This window comes from Spermophilus citellus (genome assembly GCF_964194105.1).
Source record: "Spermophilus citellus genome assembly, chromosome: 2".
In the NCBI taxonomy this organism is placed as follows: Eukaryota; Metazoa; Chordata; class Mammalia; order Rodentia; family Sciuridae; genus Spermophilus; species Spermophilus citellus.
Genome location: NC_138183.1, coordinates 242,852,114 through 242,874,203, shown reverse-complemented (window position 1 = coordinate 242,874,203; position 22,090 = coordinate 242,852,114). Strand labels below are relative to the sequence as shown.

Here is a 22,090-nt window from a genome sequence, read left to right as displayed (position 1 = left end):
ACACTCAGTTTCACAATTCACTTGACTAGTCCCTCTGAGGCATGCAGATGGTGGGCGCCCCTGTTCTGAGAGGGAAGAATAGAGGTCTATGTGCTTCTATGGAAGCTGTCACTTGAGGTCCCTGGAAGGAGGAGGTGTCTCAGTTTACGTTGGGTTTTTCTGGGATAAGGAGAATTCATATTTTCCCAACATTTCTTCCTAAGGTTCAAAATTATGGCAAATTTGGTGGAAGAGATGAATGTAATTTCAACCAAGGCTTAGGAAAAGGGATATCAATATGTTTTCTGAGATAAAATTACCTTGTGAGAAATGAAGTCTTGAGTACTGAGCACGGTTCTGGAGCCAGACACTGGGGTACACTCCTAATTTCAATTATTAACTATGAGACCTTAAATAAGCAGATTAGATTAACTGCTCCCTAGGCTTCATATTTTCATTTATAAAAAGGGATTAAAAATGGTGTTTTGCTATTGTATATTATGTAAATTTTAATTATACAAATTTGAAAGATTACAAATCTACCTAAAATAAGAAAAAAGAAATCACCAAAGTTTACACAATTTCGAACTTGGTTGGCTCACTGGCTCATACATTGTATTTCTAATTATTGCTAATGACAGTGCCACTTGAGCTGGCAACAGTAAATAACTGCCATCAGTGCTTATCTTATGTGAATCGAGCTGTTGTTTATGTACATCATAACTTCTGATAGTGACATTAATGACTAATGTGCTGTGATATTAACATTCAGCATTATCACTTAAAATGTTATCTGTATCCTGGAAAGATGTTATCTCAAAGTTCATTATGCAATGGTATTGGTGCCAAAAACACTCTCCAAAATCAATAACTTTGTAATAGAGGTTAGATATGATAAAACACTATGGAAAAGCCCAAATAGTTATCATGATATGCCAAGCAGTTAATTTGGGAACATCTACTCTGTTTAATGTTTAGTAAATTAAAAAATAGCATGGAGACTAAAATATTCCACAATGGTTAAAGATTCTGCTTTCTGTCTCTTACAGCTGTTCTTCAGGAAATCATGGTGTTAAATCATCTAAGTATTGAATTATCCCATGTCTTCAGTAAATATTTCCCTTTCATAAGGTGCGATCTGCTCTTAAATGAAATGATATAATCTGTATTAGTTTCTCCAGAGAAACAGAACTATGGCTGGGGGTGTAGTTCAGTGGTAGAGAACTTAACTAGTATATGCAAGTGTCTAGGTAGGTAGGTATCTACCTACCCATCTATAAATAGGCAGATAGACCCATAGGAGAAGAGTTATGTGGAGAACTGACCCACATGATGACAGCGGCTGAGATAGCCATCTGCAAGCTGGACTATCAGGAAAACTAAGACCAAGGCACAGTCCAAGTTCAAAGGCCTCAGAACCAAGGAAGTCAATAGTATAATTTCCTGTCAGAGGCCAAAGTTCTGAGAACTGGGGCTTCTGGTGAAAGTGTTAGAATCTATGGGCCAGAAAACATGGAGTTCTGATGTCTAAGGGTAAAAGAAGGGTGTCTCAGCTCCAGGAGAGAGAGCACAAATTTGCCTGCTCCACCTGCGCCCCCAGACAATCAGATGGTGACCACCCACACTGAAGGCAGATCTTCCCAACCCAGTCCACTGACTCATTTGCCAATCTCCTCTGGAAATAGCCTCCCGGACACACCCAGAAATAATGCTTTACCAGCTGTCCAGGGATCCCTTAACAGAGTCAAGCTGGCATCTAAAATGAACCACCACATAATCCATGTAAAGTTCTTAGCACAGACCTAACAGCATGCTGAGATGGCGAGCGTCTAATATGTATGTTAGATAGTTGCTGCTACTCTTGTGCTCACCAGTCATGGCTCAAGAAAAGACCTTAAGGATTTGTAGGGATAAGTATGGTTCTGAAACCACATGTGGCTCAGGTCTGAACTTTTAAGAATCCAGGCAGAATCCAAAGTATTGACCTTTGGGAAATAGTGGCTGAACTAGTATAAACTTTAAACTTAAGAATCAGGGCTGGGGATGTGGTTCAAGCGGTAGCGCGCTCGCCTGGCATGCGTGTGGCCCAGGTTCGATCCTCAGCACCACATACCCACAAAGATGTTGTGTCCGCCAAATACTAAAAAATAAAAATATTTAAAAAAATAAAAATTAAAAAAAAATAAACTTAAGAATCAAAGGATTTTTGTTGTTGTTGTTGTTTGCTTCATTGGTTGATTTTTTTTTTTTCCCATTGCTTTTTTCCCCCCACAGTGCTGGAAATAAAACTCAAGGCTCTGGAGTAGCCAAGCACTCTGCCACTCAGCCATATCCTATCCCTGAATTACAGTTTAAACTCTTTTATGTTGAGCAGTTTAGGAATCTGGACCAGTCCTCACTTCATCAGCATTTATATAAAATTGGAACTATACAAGGAAGATTAGCATGGCCCCTGTTCCAGGATGACATGCAAATTCGTGAAGCATTTTGTATTTGAATAAAAGAGTCTGGGTTAGCAAAAACATCTCATAGGAAAGGGAATGGCAATGACCACGAGGCTATACAGAACAAAGCTTCAACAGCGCCATCATGTGGTGGAAAGACTAACTGCAAAAGAACCCTAATTAGACAGTTGGTGCCTGTGTAGTTGAGGGCAGGAAGCAGACCACTGGAACAGGTTCCAACATACAAGACTTGGCCGATTCCAGAGCAGAATTGCAGGATGGGGAGGGGGGGTCTTAAGGTTATGGTCTGAGTGGATTATCCCTGTCTTTCCCAAAAAATCATGGCATTTGCAGGTAAATGGATGGAGTTGGAGAATATCATGCTAAGTGAAGTAAACCAATCCCCAAAACCCAAAGGCTGAATGTTCTCTCTGATAAGTGGATGCTGATCTATAATGTGGGGAACATGGGAAAAATGGAGAAACTTTGATGGGGCAAAGGGGAGGTAGGAATAGGGTGGGGTGAGGGCATGGGGGTAGGAAAGAGGGTGGAATGAGATGGACATCATTACCCTATGTACATGTATGACTGCACATATGGTGCAAAGCTACATCGTGTACAACCATAGAAATGTAAAGTTGTGGTGCATTCGTGTACAATGAATCAAAATGCATTCTGCTTCATATATACCTAATTAAAAATAAAAATAAATTTTTAAAAATTAAAAAAAGATACACACAGGTGGAAGAAGAGGGGGCGAAGCTAAACACACAGATATAAAAATAAAAAGAAGAATAAATTTACAATGCAAGCAGCTTGAAACTATATGAATCAGATTTGTTTCTAATATTATAATGATATAGTAAAAAATCTCTTGAATCTTTAAGGAAAAACTCAGAGGAGCAACTTGCTAGGAAACTTGCTAATAGTTTCTCTACAAATATGTAAGACTACTTACGTAGATTGGAAACATGATCAGATTTATTCATTTTTCCATATATCCATGCCCTTTGCAGAATGACTACAGGGTTTTTTGTTTGTTTGTTTTTGTTTTTGCTTGTTTTGTGATATTGAGATTCAGGTGTGTGTGTGTGTGTGTGTGGTACTGAGGATTGAACCCAGGGCCTTGTGCATGCAAGGCAAGGCAAGCACTCTACCAATTTAGCTATATCCCCAACTGTTTAGATATTGGGGATTGAACCCGGGAGAGTTCTACCACTGAGCTACACCCCTGTCCTTTTATTTTTTGAGATGAGATCTCATAAATTGCCCAGACTGGCCTCTGGTGATCCTCCTATTTCAGCTTCACAAGTGGCCAGGATTATAGACATGTGACCTCTCTCTTCCCCATGCAGGTCTTTCATGAAATGGAGATTCTTTCCTTACTCCTCCAATCTGAGCTGGTTTGTTGACTCCATTTGGCTAATAGCACAAAGCAGTATTACTTCCCACTTTCAGATTCAAGGGTCCTTGAATGCCTGGGCTTGTCTTCTTGAACTTTTACAACCTCCATTTGAATAAGACCATATTCCATGGCCTCCTGGGAAGTGAGAGTTCACACAGAAGAGAGTCAGCCAGCTGACCCTTTCTACCACGGCACAAGACACGTGCAATAGTCTACACAGCTCAGCAAGGTCAAACCTCCTCAGACCGTCCAGCTAGCCCCTGGGCACCCATCCAGGGCCACCCTAGACCTACCAGGTCCACACTGACTAAATAACACCTGAGCTAAATAAATGTTCCTTGTTTTAAATAAACATAATGTGACACCGCTTATAAAAAATAAAATAAATAAAAAGCCATGACAAAAAAATGTTTAAATTTTCTTCACTCCCAGATTTTCTATTGTTTCCAAATGAATTAAGAATCTTTTTTCACTGGGCACCATGGCCCACACCTATAATCCAGCCACTCGGGAGGCTGAGACAGAAGGATCCCAAGTATGAGAACAGCCTAAGCAATTTAGCAAGGCCCTAATCAACTTAGTGAGACATTGTATCAAAATTTAAAAAACAAAATTTTTTATTTTAAAAAGGGCTGAGGATGTGGCTCAATGGTTGAGTGCCCTTTGTTAAATCCCCAGTACCAAAAAAATAAGAAAGAAAGAAAAACAGAATCTCCTCTTTCCTGTTACCTGCATGTGATGATTCATTTGTTTATTTAATAGATTTCTTTTTTTCCTTTTTGGTGGAAGGTGCATTGATAGGCTTGGGTGAGGACATGTTGTAAAGGGCCTAAAACGACACAGATCTGAATTATATTCTAGTTCAGGAAGAAAGGAAATAAGCCTGACCAAATAAATCACCTGCGACATTTGAATTCAAACAACATGGGGTCAATTTACAGATGTGTGACCTCTGAATAATTACTTAGTCTATCTGACATTTTGTTTCCTCATTTCACAAACAGGAATATTATTACCTGGCTCTCAGCATGACGGGAGGGGCAAAGCGATTTGCAGGGTATTATTGTGCCTATCATGGGTCACAATACCTCTTTTTTTTTTTTTTCCCCCTGTACTGGGGATTGAACCTAGGGTGCTCTACCACTGAGCTACATGTCCACTTCTAATTATTTTTTATTTTGAGACAGGGTCTTCCTAAATTGCCCAAGCTGGCTTGGAATTTTTAATCCTCCTGCCTCAGCCTCCTGTGTGCTGAAATTACAGACATGCTCTGCTGTGTCCTGCCACTTTTTGCTTCTTCACTTGGTTTGCCGACATTTCAGGCTGGTCTTGAGCACCATCTTCATCATGTCAGGATCTTCTCCAAGGGCAGTGGGACGCTCCCTGTTGGCAGGAGCCTTTGCTGTCAAAAGTTCCTCAGATAAGAGTCAGGGCAAGACCAGCTCAGCAGCCTGAAAGATTGGCTTAGAGGAGACTGAGAAAAGAGAGTGTGTTAATGAATCTATGTGTCAACCTAATTGGCCTAAGGGATGTTCAAATAGTTGGTAAAACATTGTATCTGAGTGTATCTGTGAGAGTGTTTCCTGGAGAAATCAACATTTAGAATCCCTAGATTGTCTTAAAGATTGCCCCACCAACATGAGCGGGCATCCACCGGTCCACTGAGTGCCTGAGTAGGACAAAAAGGCAGAGGAAGAATGAACTCCCTGTCTTCTTCAGCTGGCACCTCCTGTCTCCGGCCCTGGGACATGGGCGTTTCGAGTTCTCAGACCTTCAACTCCAACTGGAACTTAGACCGTTGGTCCCTGGGGTTTTTGGGCCTTTGGGTTTGGACTGAAACTATGCCACCAACTTCCTTGGTCTCCAGCTTGCAGACTGCAGATTGTGACTTCTTAGCTATCATAATCAGGTGAGCCAATCCCTAATAATAAATCTCTATTTATTTATTTTTGTTTTATTTTATTTTGGTTGGGATAGGGGAATGAACCCAGGGGTACTTACCCACTGAGCCACATCCCCAGCCCTAGCCCTTTTTATGTTTTGAAACAGGGTCTCCATAAGTTGCTTAGGGTCTGGCTAAATTGCTGAGGCTGGCTTTGGACTTAAAATCCTCCTGCCTCAGCCTCCTGAGTCATTGGGACTCCAGGCCTGTGCTACCACACCTAGATGGAATCTCTTTTTTTGTGTGTGGTGCTGGGGATTGAACCCAGGGCCTTGTGCATGTGAGGCAAGCACTCTACCAACTGAGCTATATCCCCAGCCCTGGGATCTATTTTCCTATCTCTCTTTCCCTTCAGGCCACAGGTTTTAAGGATAGCACTAGGTTTTCATCTTTACATCCTCAGTGCTTCACATAGTACAAAGCATTCTATAAATTTTTTTCAAATAAATAAATATTAAGAAAAAGCAGGTGTTTGAGAAGGTCAAAGACCTAGAAGACAGTAGGTATGTCTTTAGACATATTTAAAAATCATAGAGATTGCTTTCAAATCCCAGCTCTACCATATCCTAACTGCATGACTTTGAACAGTCTGAGTTTACAAGGTAAGATTATTGCAGGGATTAAATGTCTAGCCAGGGGCTGGGGATGTGGCTCAAGCGGTAGCGCGCTTGCCTGGCATGCATGCGGCCCGGGTTCGATCCTCAGCACCACATGCAAACAAAGATGTTGTGTCCACCGAGAACTAAAAAATAAATATTAAAAATTCTCTCTCTCTCTCTCTCTCTCTCTCTCTCTTTCTCTCTCTCTCTCTCTCTCCTGTTTCACTCTTAAAAAAAAAAAAGAGAGAGAGAATTAAAAAAAAAAAAAAAGTCTAGCCAGGCACTGTGGTGCATGCCTGTAATCCCAGTGATTTGGGAGGCTAAGGCAGGAGGATCACAAATTTGAGGCCAGCTGAAGCAACATAGCAAAACCTTGTCTCAAAATTAAAAATAAATAAATAAATAAATAAATAAAGGCCAGAGATGGAGGAGGAAGAGGAAAAAAGGATCACATGTCTGCAAAAGTCTTTGTAGCATGCCTATGCAAATTCTCAACAATGTCAGCTACAATTACTATGGTCACAGTTGTTGTAGACAGATAAAAGCAAAATTAGGACTGTTATAGATAGATTGCATTAGGATCCTCATTAATGGATTGCTGCCCCATGATGTTGTAGAATCCTTCCACTCTAACTGTAGGTTTGGCCACATTGTTTGCTTTGGCTGATGGGACTTGATGCATGCAAGCAGATGTGGGCTGAAGAGACCGTCTGCTTCTGATTTCTTTCTTGGCACCTTGCCGTTTCAGGTTAATCTGGTGGAAGGATGCAGGAGACATATGGAAGAGAGCCAACAAGTGCCAGCTGAGACCATCAAAGACCAGTCATCCCACAACCAACTGGCTAACTATGACAGATGTATGTGTGAGCCCCTGGAGCGTGGGCCAGGTCCAGCCCAGATCAGCAAGACCACCAAGTCAATCCTGAGACTCATGGGAAATAATAAATGGTTGTTTGCTGCTTTAAGTTACCAACTTTAGAATGACTTATGATCCAGCAAGAGCTAGCTGATAGAGGGAGCATGGCAACTCTGGTTGCCTAATATTGAGCTAGCTGCTATCCAAAGGAAAATGAGAGAAACCATAGTCTGCCAGGGTTTATTTGTAGAGTTTGGTGAACTTGAACCAGAGAAAGCTGCAAAAAGTGATTTGGAAAACATGACAGGGCCATGGGGAAGCAGGTCGATCTGCCACACCCTAAGGGAGCCCTTTAGGTGGAAAGTGGCTGGAGACAAGAGCCCTTTAGGTGGCAAGTGGCTGGGCAGGCAGTGGCATAGCTCCAAGTGGGAGAGCTGAGGCTTGGGTGGTAGGGCTTACCCTAACCTGATCCCCCACAGATCTCAGACACTAGGGTCATACACCCGTCCCATGAAGACAGGGAACTTGTGCTGCTGGTCCCAGAGCAGGAAGAGGAAGGGCTGCTGCACCTCGAAGACCTGCAGGCTGCGGGCCATGGAGATGGCAGAGGCTGCCGCCACCTCCACACCTGTCTCAGTGAGCTCCAACAGGGTCTGGTGCTGCATTGTGGACACCTGGAGATCCGGGTCCTCTGTGAGTCCGCACAGGTTGAGGTCACTTATAAAGTCAAAGAATTCTAGGGCAAACCCGGAGAAAAACAAAGTCAGAGATCAGCAGGAAACTCAGCTGATGGAGCCTTAAAATTTCTATTAATCTCAGGGCCCTGCCCTCTCTTCCTCCTCCTCCCCAGCTTGTCAGATTCCACACTGTGGTTTCTGGTGCCTTCTGGTCCTGGTCGTGGAATCCTCTATCAGTGGGCCCAACCAGCACTCTTTCTCAAATATGGGAGGCCTTATCCCCACCCACCTCCAAAATACCCTTGAAAAATGATGTCATTGCTTCTTTATTCCCAAGGTCTTTGGAAGAAAAGAGATCTATCAGAGAGAGGTCATTTGTTATGAACCAAGATCACCTACAAGGGTGTGATGCTGTGAAATAATAAGAAATACATATCTTGGTCTCTGCCTAAAATACCTAACAGCAAGCTCCTAACACCTTCACAATTGCCTTAGCAAATAGGGGAGCTAGGAACATCTTTTTGTTCTAACATTTGGTCTTTGACCCTGGCTCCTGACACTAAACTCCTAATTCCCTCGGAATCTCCTTGGTGATAGGAGTGTCTTTTCTTCCAAAGAGGTGACTTTCGGTGGGCTCCCGGATGGGGGCTAACCTCTGGCATGACCAAGTCATGATCAGAGCTTGGAAATGACAGCCCCATTCCACATCCTCTACGGAGGGGACAGAAGCAGGGAGTGGGTGAGTTAATAATTACTCAGGCCTTTGTAATAAAGCTGCCATAAAAATAATATTAAAGTATGGGATTCAGAGAGCTTCCAGTTAGTGACCACATGCATGTGCAGGAAGGGCTGTGCACTCTAATCCCCTGGGGACAGGAACTCCCTGCCAGCGACCCTTCAAGATTTTGCCCTACTTACTTTTTCATCTGGCTATTTCTCTGTGTCCTTTATTATAATTAAACCAGTAAACAAAGCAGCTCCTTGAGTTTTGTCAGCCATTCTAACAAAGACGAAACCCAGGGAGGGGGCTGTGGGACCCTCTGGTTCATAGATGGTTGCTCAGAAGCATGGGTATCATCCTAGTCTTGAGACAGGTATCTGCGTTGAGGTGGTCTTGCAGGGACTGAGTTCTTAAAGTATGGGATCTGACGCTCTCTCTTGATAGGGAATCTGACTTAAATTGGAGGACACACAGTTTGTGTCTGCAGAGAGCTGTAGAACTGTTTGGGGTGGGGAAGAAATCGCCACCCAGCTGATGACCAGAAGTATCATCAAATGAGAATGCAGAGTAAAGCAGATGCCACATCCTAGAAAGTGAGATTGTGTATGGGGTGGTCAGGTCCTATCACAGGAAACGAAGTGACAGATCTAGGCCTAAGGCCAAAGGCTAGGAAATGGAGTCTCTGTGGCTTCTCCCAAATTCATACCCAGATGCGTTTCATGGGGTGGTTGACTGTTACAGATGCCTCTGGGGAAGGAGCATCCATGACCCACCTTGGCCACTTCACTCAGTGTCTGTGTCACAGTGAGCCATAGTAGAAGCCTCCAAGAGAGCTGGAGATCTGTACTGGTGTTCTGGTTTGCTTCTAACTAGCTCAAGAGTAAGTCATGTAAACTCTGAGTAAGTCTCATAGAGTTTCTGAGTGTGTTTCCTCAGTGGGATCCAATGGGATAATAGCACCTACTCCTTTAACTCGCAGGGTTGAGGGACAACCTGAGATGATAGATGAATAAAAAAACCTAGAATGCTGTGTTTTAGGGGACACCCTCACTTTCATCCTCTGATGGCCTGAGAGGAACCTCAAGCTGCCGGGACTCACCCAGTTTCTCCATGATTGACAGCAGGTCTTGATTACTCTTCACTTTGATGCGGGGCATCATCAGGTAAGTGGGCTGGAACTTGGACAGCTCCAGCTTCTTCATGATGGCCTTGAAAACGGTGGGATTGAGAGCCTGCTCCAAGTCTTCAAGAGGCTGCTTTAGCTTCTGGGGCACCATGATCACAAAGCTCAGGTTGTGCGAGAGCTGCAGCTGCCCCACCTAGAGGATAAGACATGCACCTTCTCAGTCTTCCTCCCCAGCTCTCTCCTGGCCCCCACCTTGGGTTCCAAGGCTGTCTTCAGTGTGTGCTATTTCAACAATCAGCAGCCGGAACTAGTCCCGCTATGCTATGCAATGAAGTTCCCAGCTGGTCAAAACCAACAGGGCTGGACTAACTGTGCTAGTGAGAGGCAGAGGAACCAGCACAGATTTCATCCCTGATTACTACTGACTAGCTATGCAGAGCCCTGCTGTGAGAGCCCTGTGAGAGCCCTTTCTGCCAAGTGGGTTGTGCATGAAGTATATAATCTACAAGCATCACCAGAGTTACCAGGTCAATCCCTTTAAAAACTTTGTTTATTGTGGTATTGGGGACTAAACCCCGTTCTACCTCTGAACTAAATCCCCAGATCTTTTTTTAAAAAAAATTGTTTTTGAGGCAGGGTCTTTACTAAGTTATCTGCTGCCCTCGAACTTGCCATCCTCCAGCCTCAGTCTCCTGAGTCACTGGGATTACAGGAGTGCACCTACCATGCTCGTGTCATTAAAAACTTTTGATGGCACTTCACTGCCTATGAGATTAAGTGCTGATCTGTTGGTACGGCATTCAAGATGGCTCACAGGCTCAGCTTAGCTTGGCTTTCCAGTTTGCCATTAGAAGGACTTTAACTGGGGGCTGGGGTTGTGGCTCAGTGGTAGAGCATCTGCCTAGCACATGTGAGGCACTGGGTTCGATCTTTAGCACTACATAAAAATAAATAAACTAAAGGCATTGTGTGATTAAAAAAAAAAGGACTTTAACTGAGGCTGCCCCCCCCAAAAAAAAAAAAAAAAGAAGTATGTGAGAAGGTGGTGCAGGGCTTGTAGTTCTTGTTCTGGAGCAAATGTCTCCCCTACTGGACATTGGGTAATGGCTGGAGACATTTTGGTGGTCTGGCCAGTGGGGTGGGGCAGGATGTGCAAACAGTGCTACTACTGGCTTCTAGTGAGTAGAAGCCAAGGATGATGTTAAATCCCACAAGACAGCTCCCCACAAGGAAGAATTATCCAACCCAAATGTCAACAGTGCCAAAGCTGAAAAATTCCAGTAAGAGAGGAGTATCATTAGATGACATTACGGTTGGGGTGAAGAGGTAGACAAGAACTTTGAAGAATGATGGACTTTGAATCACTGACCAAAAATATTTACCATGTGGTGGTCTTGAATTTCTAAGCCAATGACCTCAACATACCAGAGTCAGCAAATCTAACTCCTATACTTGGTAAACACCCAAAGTCCCAGGAAGATTTGGAATTTAGCATGGGAATGACATAGTAAACCAATTCGATAACATTAATATCAGGGATTACACTCAGGGTAATCTGTGTTTGCAATTTTCTTTTCTTTTTTTTCTTTTCTTTTTTTTTTTTTTTGGTACCAGGGACCGAACCTAGGGGCATACAAACACTGAGCTACATCCTCAGTCCTTTTTATATTTTATTTAGAGATAGGGTTTTGCTAAGTTGCTTAGAGCCTCACTAAATTGCTAAGGCTGGCTTTGAACTTACCATCTTCCTGCCTCAGCCTCCTGAGCCACTGGGATTACAGACACATGCCACCACACCTGGCCTGTATTTACAATTTTGTGTGTGAATGTGTGTGGTGCTGGGGATTGAACCCATTTATTTACAATTTTTAAAAGAATCTGATATGCTAATTTTTATGCTTTTGGGCAAAAACGTTCAGAATAATTTCATTAAGTTTGAGAATGATATTGGAATGTTAGTTGGGAGTTGATTTACTCTTTAAATTTAATTTGCAGTTCACAAATGGGCTTTAGGTACTAAGATGATAATGGCCATGTAGAGTTGCAATTCTGCACTGTCAGGCATTTGACATGTTTGAAAAGAAAATCAAAGTCAGGCATAGTGGTGCAAGCCTATGTAGCCACTCGGCAACTCAACTCAGGAGGCTAAGGCAGGAGGATCAGAACTTCGAGACCAGCCTGGGCAACTTAGCAAGACAGCGTCTCAAAATAAAAAATATGACTGGAGGTTCAGTGGTGGAGTACTGCGCTAACATGTACAAGGCCCTGGTATGGTGAAAAAAGAAAAAGAAAAGAAACAAACAATACGGGCCCCTATACTCAAGTAGAAAGACAATATATCTCAGGGAGATAGACACTACTATAATCAAATAAGCAAATCAATGACATAATTTTGGATGGTGATTGGTACCATGAATATAATAAGATGGGGTGAATTTACAGGATGAGAATGAGCTGGGGTTTTTTTGTTTTGTTTTATTTTGGTACCAGGGATTGAACTTGGGGGCACTCGACCACTGAGCCACATCCGCAGCCCTATTTTGTATTTTATTTAGAGACAGGGTCTCACTGAGTTGCTTAGCACCTTGCTTTTGCTGAGGCTGGTTTTGAACTCTTTATCCTCCTGCCTCAGCCTACCAAGCCACTGGGATTATAGGTGTGTGCCACTTTGCCAGGTGAGAAGGAGTTATTTGAAAAGGGAAAATGCTTTTCCATTCAACTGACCTCTGAGCTGACACCCAAATAACTAAAGAAGAGCCATATGAAGATCTGAATGAAGAAGGATCCAGGCAGAGAAAAGCTCGAGAAAGCTCCCAGAAGGGAACAAGCCTGGCTGACCAGGAAAGCTGATTTCCCTCCTAGTCTCCTACTGAGGCACCCCCACTGATCTCTATCCTACAGATTCCTGTCTGCACTTCCAACAAGGCTGACACACCCGGTCACCGGGCATGAGATAGTTCACTAACCAGAATCCTCTGGGCTGCATATTCTATATTCCTTCCTTCCCCATCTACTGAAATCATTGTTCAATTTTTGCTAAGGAACTTATGCCTTTTACCACATGTGCAAACATGTCCTTACCACACATATGCACCCACGTGGATATACTTATGCACATACTATGCATGCCACACGCAGGTACACACGAATACACACATACACACAGAGGACTCGTGAAGCCACCAGTCCACCCAGAGGGCTGACTGAAAAGAGAAACAGTTGCCCAGAACAGCAGCATGACCACTCGCTGCCATTCAACGCAGTAGAGCTAAATCAAAAAACTTCAGAATCATGTTTTCCATCTAAAATACAGAATGCGTGGCTCAGTCAAGACTGGAGAAAGGAGGAGGGCAAAAGTTAGGATGGAAATACAGATGGAAGGAGTAGAAATGATGGCTTTGTAAGGATGCACTGCAAAATGATGTGGCCACAGCAGAAACCGAGGTCTGAAACAGGAGCGGGGAATAGGCCAGGAACTTACCTTGGCCTTCAAAGTTGGGTCAGTGAAATGGGCCACAGGATACTTCTTGCTACTCAGCATGGGCACTTGTATCTCAGAGTTTTTTAAGTAGAAGGACTCCATCTTTTTTTTGTGATCAAATGTTTTCTTCCACTTGGCTAAAGGGAAGAAAGGGTGTTCTAATGCAGTTAGGGAAAGGATGAAGAGAAACTGAAGACTCTCCTAGCAAAGAGTGGGACAGGCAGTTTGGGATATGGTTATGGAACTCAGGGTTGGGTGGACTTTGAAGCCAGGAGGATAGGAAGAACCCCAAATGAGAATACTACCTGGGAGGTGTCCCTTACCACTCAGGTAGACAGCATTGAGCAGGACAAGGCGGGTGTCAGAGGGCAGACTGTCCAGGAGCTGGGAGATCTTGTGGTTGGTGTTCTCAGCCACCCAATCGTTGATGAGCTTCAGGCTGACATCACTGTCATTGCTCAGGACTCTGGGGCTGCTGCCATACAGACTCTGAGAGGTGCTCGCAAAACTGTCCCTTATGGCCAGGTCTGTGGGGCAGGTCAACGGAGGGAGGCCCCTGAACACCCTCGCCAGTCCCAAGAGCAAGCTCTGAGAGTGATCAAGCTTCCCAGGGTTGCATTTGCTCATGTTGAAGCAGGGGTCCCTCCCGCTCCTCTATCACAGATGCAGAAATGAGGCCCAAAGGAAGCAAATCCTGAACTAAGAGCAGGAGAGGAATTCCTGGGCTCTCTGCTGGCCACATGACTGTGGCCTGCCTGGCAAGACAACTGGGATGTTAACTGCCATTCGCTTGTATTTCCCCTCTTTTCCTCCCTCCATTCATCAGGGAACAGACTGCTTCCTGGCCTTAGGGGGCAGTTCATGATAAGACTTCCTGACTTGTGCTCTCTAAAGCCCAAATCTACTGGAAAAAAATTAAAAAACAAACAAAGACCAGTGTTTGAAAAAGAAAAATTTCCTGGTCTAAATAGATCAAAGATATTTCCCCAGGCTTTGCTGATGTTTTAGTTACAACATAAGACCCAGAGCCTTGGCACAGCCTGGGGAGAAGCCCTAAAATACTATTGTATTTTTCAGGGGCAAAAAAGGATAAAGTTGATTTATAGCAAGGAAGTAAATGTAATATTTATTGACACCTCTGAGTCATTTTTTCATATATGTGTGTGTGTGTGTGTGTGTGTGTGTGTGTGTACGTGTGTGTGTTCCTGGATATATATATATATCTCCAGGAATTGAACCTAGAGGCATTCAAACACTGAGCCATATCCCCAGCCCTTTTTCATATATTAATTTAGAGACAGGGTCCCACTGAGTTGTTTAGGGCCTCACTAAGTTGCTGAGGCTGGCTTTGAACTCATGATCATCCTGCCTCAACCTCCTGAGCTGCAGGGGTTACAGGTGTGCACCACCATCACACCCAGTATCTTTTCCATATTAAAGAGGATTTTTTTAGGTGAGTTTTATTTCTTTTCTTTTCTTTTTTAAACTTCTTTGTATTTTCTGTATTCTACAATGAGTATTAGCTTGTAGTTAAAAAAAAAAAGACAGAAAATGTTCCTCTTTTATAAAAGGTGCATTAGACCAGATCTGTAATTTTTAAACTTTTTATATAAAGCAGCAGAGCTGTTTTCAAATCATATCACCTCTAAAGCTCACAATATAAATGGGTCTCAGTGAGGTTGGGTAGGAGCTCAGAGACCATCGGGTCCACTTTCCTCTTACAGAGAGATGCCCCACTCCCCACCACTCAGCCTCCCTGATACCCAGCCCCATCATTACTGCTGAAGCAACTCTGTAGAACCCCTGGTGCTCAGGTTTAAAAACGAATGCTTTAGATCATTTTGGAAGAATATTATAATCGATTGGTATTATTGGCTATTTAATAATATAATACATGTAAATGATAGCACATTCCTATAACACAAAAGAACAAAGAATTAGAGTCTCAAAATTCCCTTGACCTAAAAATTAGCAAAAGAATTTTTGTCTATTTTAGGTCTATGGCTCTCTAGCCCTACCTGTTAATGAATACAAAGGGCATTTCTATTCTACTGGTACTTTTTCCCTCCCCCAGTACTGAGAATTGAACCCAGGGCCTCACACATGCTAGGAAAGAACTCCACCCCTTCATTTCTATTCCAAAAGAAGTCAATGTTCAGCTTGGTGGCACATGCCTGTAATCCCAGTGGCTCAGAAGGCTGAGGCAGGAGAATCTCAAGTTCAAAGCCAGCTTCAGCAATAGGGAGACACTAAGCAACTCAGTGAGACCCTGTCTATAAATAAAATATAAAATAGGGCTGAAGATGTGGCTCAGTGGTCCAGTGCCCCTGAGTTCAATCCCCCGGTAGCCTCACCACCCCCTTAAAAAGTCAATGAATACAAATAACTTTTCCAGGTCTCACCAGGGGAATATCCAGCTCTTTCAGCTACTAGATTCTCCTACCAACGCTCTCACCTCCTCTGGACTCCATTCCCAATATTCTAGCTCCAACACTCCCTCTGTCTTCTCTTCCCAATTAGGACCCTCAGGATGGTCCTCTGTAGCTGCTACCCTCACTGAATGCTCACCTGGGCTGTGGAAGATCTGAGAGACTGAGGTGACGCCTGTGGACGAGAACCCCTTCAGGGCCTGGTGGACACAGTCAAAGTCCTTGGGGTAGGAGAGGACGCTCTCCAGGTTGCTCTTGGTGCTGTCCCCAGCCCCTACAACAAAAGACAGAGATGATGGGTTCTTGCAAGAGAAGTGGGGGACCCACCATTTAGAAGCAGGATTGAGTTCCCTGCTATGGAGGGGATCACAGAACACTGGAACTAGAGCCTTCTTTTGGAAGACAATAAGTAGGTCACAAAGATGGGGGCTGGGGAATCTTGAGTAATCCCAGAGTTCAGCTTTTCCATTTAGGCTTTTTGAATATCCCCCTTCCTCTTTCCTATTTCTCTACTTAAACCCAGGCATCTTTCAAAGCCAGGTCTAACCACACTGCCTGTCCCACATTAACCATTATTTAGTTGGCTCACCCTACAGGCAGGGAAGCTAGATTGCTATTTACAGCAGAATCCAGAAAGTCATAAAGAGGATGGATGCTCACACCCTTCCAGTTATCCATTCATTATTCAATACTTATTGTGCACGTCTTCTGTGAAGTGATAACTAAAATTTACTGAGCACTCACTGGGTTCCAGGAATTTTAAGTGCTTCTTCCAGATCTCACTGAATCATTACCCTAAGTCTTCCACAGAAGGACAATTATTATTCCCATTATGCAGATGAGGAAACCAAGGTATAAGGGAATAAATAATTTACTGAATTCAAGGGCACAGAGGTAATAAAGTGAAAGGAGGAGGCAGGAATTGAGCTGTACATTTTGGGCAATAAATAAACTGAAACCAAGTGACTAGAGACATTTGGCAACTTGGATACAATGTGTCTGTCCTCACTGGGGAGCCCGGTGCTGCTGGCAACTAGTGGGATGTGAGGATTCTGGGACTCCAGAGGGAGGATCTTTTTTTTTTTTTTTTTTTTTAAAGAGAGAGCCAGAGAGATAGATAGAGAGAGATAGAGAGAATTTTAATATTTTATTTTTTAGTTATCGGCAGACACAACATCTTTGTTGGTATGTGGTGCTGAGGATCGAACCCGGGCCACACGCATGCCAGGTGAGCGTGCTACCGCTTGAGCCACATCCCCAGCCCAGAGGGAGGATCTTATATCTCACAGCATGGCCTCTAGTAGCCATCCTGGAATTCCCCTCCAGAGTGACAGCTCTCACTCTATTGCTCGTGTTAAGTTGCTTGTGCCAAGTTGCTCGTGCCATTCCTGGGGGAATTACACCACAGAACCTCACAGCAATCCCTCAAAAGAGAAGGGGGTGTAATACTTTTTTGGGCCTCAAACCAAGTCAGGCTCTAGACTATCTATCTGCTTCTTGATTTTTTTTTTTTCTTCTTCTATACTGGAGATTGAACCCAAAGGTGTTTGACCACTGACCTACATCCCTGACCCTTTTCATTTTGTATTTTAATACACGGTCTTGTTAAGTTGTCCAGGCAATCCTCTTGCCTCAGCCTCCAGGGTCACTTGGATGACAGATGTGCACCACTGCACCTTGCTGCTTCTTGAGCTCTTTTTTTGGGGGGAGGGGGGGTTATTAGGGATTGTACTCAGGGGCACTCGACCACAGAGCCACATTCCCAGCCCTATTTTTGTATTTCATTTAGAGACAGGGTCTTACTGAGTTGCTTAGCGCCTCGCAGTTGCTGAGGCTGGCTTTGAACTAACAATCCTCCTGCCTCAGCCTCCAGAGCCTTAGTTGTAGATGGATACTATGTCTTTATTTATTTCTTTAATGTGGTGCTGAGAATCGAACCCAGTGCTTCACATATACTAAGCAAGTGTTCTGCCACTGAGCTACAACCCCAGCCCCTGCTTCTTGATCTTTTGAGATATCACCATCTCTACACATCAGGGCTCAGGCTCAGAGAGGTGAAAGTGACCTGCCAAGGTCACACAGCAAGCATTACCATGATCTGTTCTAGGTCAACCTCTGATGATTTCATCTCCTTTACAGCATTACCTTGAATATGGTGGTTTGGGGGACCTTGTTGTCTATGTTCTTGATTAGCCCACAAGGTTTTTTTTTATAAGACATAATGCCTATTAAATCATTTTGGAATAAAGGAATGTTCAAGAATAAAAATACATGCCACCACCAACACCCCCATGTAGCCCATTTTACAGCTTCCTCCCAGTGGCATAGCTTTGCAGGTGTCTGGGTTGGTGACACTTATGGGAGGGTCCCACCTCTGGCCTGGAGAGAAGTCAGTCTTACCAAGCAGGAGCTGCGTGAGGAGACTGGCGATGCTGAACGGGGAAAAGGCCATGTTGGTCTCAACCTTCTTCGTGGCTGAGAAGGCATGGTAGAGCTTCAGGGAGAAATCGACCAAGGCTTCCCCCAATTTGGCCTCCGCTGATTTGCTGTCCACATCAGAGCAGATGGTGACAGGCCCTGGGCAGAAGGGCCCAGTAGGGGTCTGAGTGGGAGGATCGGTGGGGAGCTGGGTAGTTGGTTGGGAGTTGGATTCACTAGTGGTGGTAGCTGTCAATATGGTGGACGAGTTGGTTGTTGAGTTGGTTGTTAAGTTGGCTGTTGGCCAGGAAGACGGACTCCTGGAGACATCTTCCTCCAAATTCATGCCTTTGCTTTCTTCTGGCAAGCTCTCTGGATCCTCGGCACTGTAGCTGGTGGCATGAGGATTTGAGGAGGCTCTGCCCTGTGGTCCAAGAAACTGAGTTGCATTTTTCATACAAAGCACAGTCCCCTGAAATGCTCAAAGCAGGAAGAGGAGCTGGGGATATACAAAACATTCTGTACTACTTAGCAATTTCTGTTATAGTCTGGCGGGTGAAGGGCCTGCCTTGGGACTAAGATCACAATTCTTTTTTATTTTAATACAATATCTTTCTTGATTTATTTGGATGTGGTGCTGAAGATTGAACCCAGTGCCTCATACTTGCAAGGCAAGGGCTCTGCCACTGAACCACATCCCAGCCCTAAGATCACTATTCTTGAGAGCTGGGACAATGCTAGGGGCAGAGCATTTAGGATATTCTCTGCAGAAGATGAGGGGTAATCTTGGATTCTGTTATCTCTGACCCACTGCTGACATGTAGGGGATGGTCATCTTAAAATATCCACCCGTTTTGACTCATTTGCCTGGTCAGCAAGAGACATTCCAGCTTGTGGCCCTTGTTCTAGGGGCACTGGATTTTCAAATTGTCAGTTGGAACCCGCTAGTGGGTACTGCAAACAATTAGCATTCCCAAAGGAAGGACAGAAGAAAGGGTGGGAAAGATGGGGGAAATGGGAGAGGGGCAGACAGAAAAGGTAGTACAGACCATTTGAGGCCATTTTGACTCTCAAAGGAGATTTAACAATGTCTGGCAGCATTTTGGGTTGTCATAAGGAGAGAAGTTGCTACTAGAATCCAGTGGGGAGAGGTCAGAGGTCCTACAAAACATCTCACATCAGCATAGGGCTGCCCCTCAGTGATTTTTTCCCCAACTCTAATTGTCAACAGCTCCCCAGCTGAGAAACCAGGTATTATCCCCATTTTTCAGACAGAGAAACTGATCCTGAGACATATTAAGTAACTAGCCCAGAGTCTCAGAGATTGGAAGGAAAAGCCAGGAGTCAAACCCAGGTCTCTGAGTCAAGTCCCACCCCCGCGCCCCCACCATCGCTCTTAACTACATCATCTGCTGAATCTCAAAGGGCACCCAGGAAGCCGACTCCCCCAAACAGCACGCAGCACCCACTGCGTGGGAAGCAAGCAAAAAAAAAAAAAAATCACCTTTCTCCTGCACCTGAGCTTTTAGCTGTTATCCCGGACCTCCCTGTAGTTAACCTCTACTGAGGCCCAGGTGTGTCCCTCCAGGGGCCCCTCTCGGAGACCCAGCGTCACAGCAGCCCCTACTCTGCTCGGCTCGGGTTCAGCAACCGCTATCCTCTCCTTGCCCTCGGTGATCCTCCAGCCAAGCTAGGCTGGTGGGCAGGGTGGGGTCTCCTCTCTCTTTTATAAATCAGGACAGGGAGGGGGGGACCTGTCCAGGGCCACACAGCTTGTGGCCCGCCAGGATTAGAACCCGCGTCCGTCCGGGTCCGGGGCTCTTTGCACGCGGGAGAACGCGGTGCAAACTTGACACGTGCGGATCCAAGAGCAGCTCTCCTCATTCTCCGGGGCCTGAAGGGTTAATTCTCGCCCCACCGCCACCCCGTCCCATCCCCACCCCGCGAAGGGGCCACTTACCCCTGCCAGCAGCAGCAGCAGCAGCAGGAGGGTCAGCGGGGTCAGCCTGGAGGCCATCTGGGCGGCAACGTCTGCCGCGACCTGCGAAGCCAGCCCGCGTCGGAACGGGGCCGGAGGCTGGGAGCTCAGGGGGCCTCCACCCCATCCCCGGGCCCGCCCCCACTCGGGTCGGGCCTCGGCCGCGGTCTCCCAACCCCGCCTCCTCCCTCCGGGGACCACCTTCTCCCTGGCCCCGCCCTCTGTTTTGTTTTCCTCAAACCGCTCCCCTTTCCCGGCACCGGCCGGCCCTCCCTCTCCCCCAGCCCGGGTCTCAGTCCATCTGTTCCGTCGAGGGGTCCTGCGTTAGCCAGACAATAAGGCCACAGGCGGCGGGGACGGGAGGTCCAGAGGGGGCTGGGCACAACAGCTCTGGGGAGGGCGCGGGGGGAGAAGAGGAGGAGGAGGAGACCCAAGTCTCTAGTGGAAACCTCCGCAGAGACTTTGGAGGTCAAAGCGAGCAGAGAACTGGAGGAGAGAGGAAAGGAGACTAGAAGACCCCCCTCCCCAGGCCTCTTCACTCTGTGGTTCCCCACCTCCACCCCCCAGCACCAAACCTGCTCCAAACTCCTAGTCACTAGGCAGTATCAGTGCAGACTGAGTGCTTAAGTCCCACGGGGTCAGGGAGGGTGGGGTGTGGGGGGCCGGTCTTAGCCATTGGTTGGCCCAGGACACTGCCCAGTTACAAATTAAGGATGATTGATCGCTGCAGTGAGTTCCCGTAAATCGGGCCGAGTGGTCCCGCTTCGTGGGCCAAGCTAGGAATTTAGTCTGAAGCCCCTTGGGTGCCGGCTGGGATGGAGGAGCTTGGAGCAGCTCTCAGTTCTAGGCAACCAACCAACACTTCCTCCTGTCCTCATGGGTCGTGATGAAAACGGCAGGAAAGTAAAATGGGCTCCACAATTTACAAGGAATAAGGTTTTCTGGAATTGCTTATCTCAGTGGATCCACAAAGCAATCTCTGGGAAACAGGACTGGCTGTGTCCATTTGATAGTTAAGAAACCAATTCAGAGCAGTTAAATGTCTAACCCATGGTTACCCCCACTTGGAGGTAAGCCTGGACTTGGATCTAAGTCTCCTGAAATCCTAACCTCAGCCCACCATCCCACTTTGCCCCTGGTAGGTATTAATTCTGTTTTATCTCTTGGAAACATAATCAGTGGTTCTCGGTGTAACAGACAGGGAATCTGAGGCTCCCAGCTCACCATTCACCTCAATTAAAAAACCGAGGCTTAGGTTCTATCCCCAGAACTACAAAACAAAGACGATGATGTTGACAACAACCCAAAACAAACAAACAAACAAATCTAAAAACTGAAAGCTGAAGTATATGTTGGTGGCTAGGATACTACAACAGACCTAGCTATGGGACCAACTTGCTGTATGACCCTGGCAAGTTACTTTCCTTTATCACCTAGTTGTCCTCTCAGGGTTGCCAGATAAAATACAGGAAACCCAGTTAGATTTGAATCTCAGAAGTACAACAAGAACAACAACAAAATTTTAATATAAGTATATTCCATACAATCTTGGGATATACTTATGCCAAAAATCTTTGTGATTGTCTTGCATCAGAAATTCAAACTTAACTCAGATTCTCTATTTTATTTGCTAAGTTGGACAATCCTCCTCCTCTGCAAAACAAGGAGGTTGCCTCTGATGTGACACAGTTCAGGTGTGATGTTCTATAACCATCTTACCCCAGGCCTCACCCTCTAGCCATGTTTGGCGCATTAAGGAAAGTTTGCTGCTAGTACCATTTCTGCTACTCTAAGCAACCCACCAAAGATAAACAGGAGAACATTTGTGTGTCTCCCAGGGGGTCCTTGGAAAAGACCCAGAAAGAGTCAGCTCCAGCTTTGTGCTTTATTCTCTGTAGTCCCTTGGGAACTTCCTAAGCCATGGGGGAAATTCTGTAACACCAGAGCCATCTTTGCCAAAGCTGCCGGGCTTCTCCATGCCCAGGGCTCAAGCTGATGACCTTACAGAGACTGAGCTGTGAATTCTGGGAAATGG

The 22,090-nt window shown here is 45.2% G+C and overlaps 1 protein-coding gene across 1 annotated transcript; it reads right to left on the bottom strand.

The window, feature by feature from the left end:
* Window positions 1–7,449: 7,449 nt before the first annotated feature.
* Window positions 7,450–20,702, bottom strand: SERPING1 (serpin family G member 1). Its single transcript, XM_081275879.1, has 8 exons — window positions 20,631–20,702; window positions 20,038–20,118; window positions 18,060–18,501; window positions 15,799–15,933; window positions 13,554–13,757; window positions 13,231–13,367; window positions 9,723–9,942; window positions 7,450–7,961 (listed from the first exon to the last, which is right to left on the bottom strand). The coding sequence occupies exons 2-8, from the start codon at window positions 20,092–20,094 to the stop codon at window positions 7,708–7,710; spliced, it is 1,449 nt and encodes a 482-aa protein (XP_081132005.1). The 5' UTR covers window positions 20,095–20,118; window positions 20,631–20,702; the 3' UTR covers window positions 7,450–7,707.
* Between the last annotated feature and the right edge of the window lie 1,388 nt (window positions 20,703–22,090).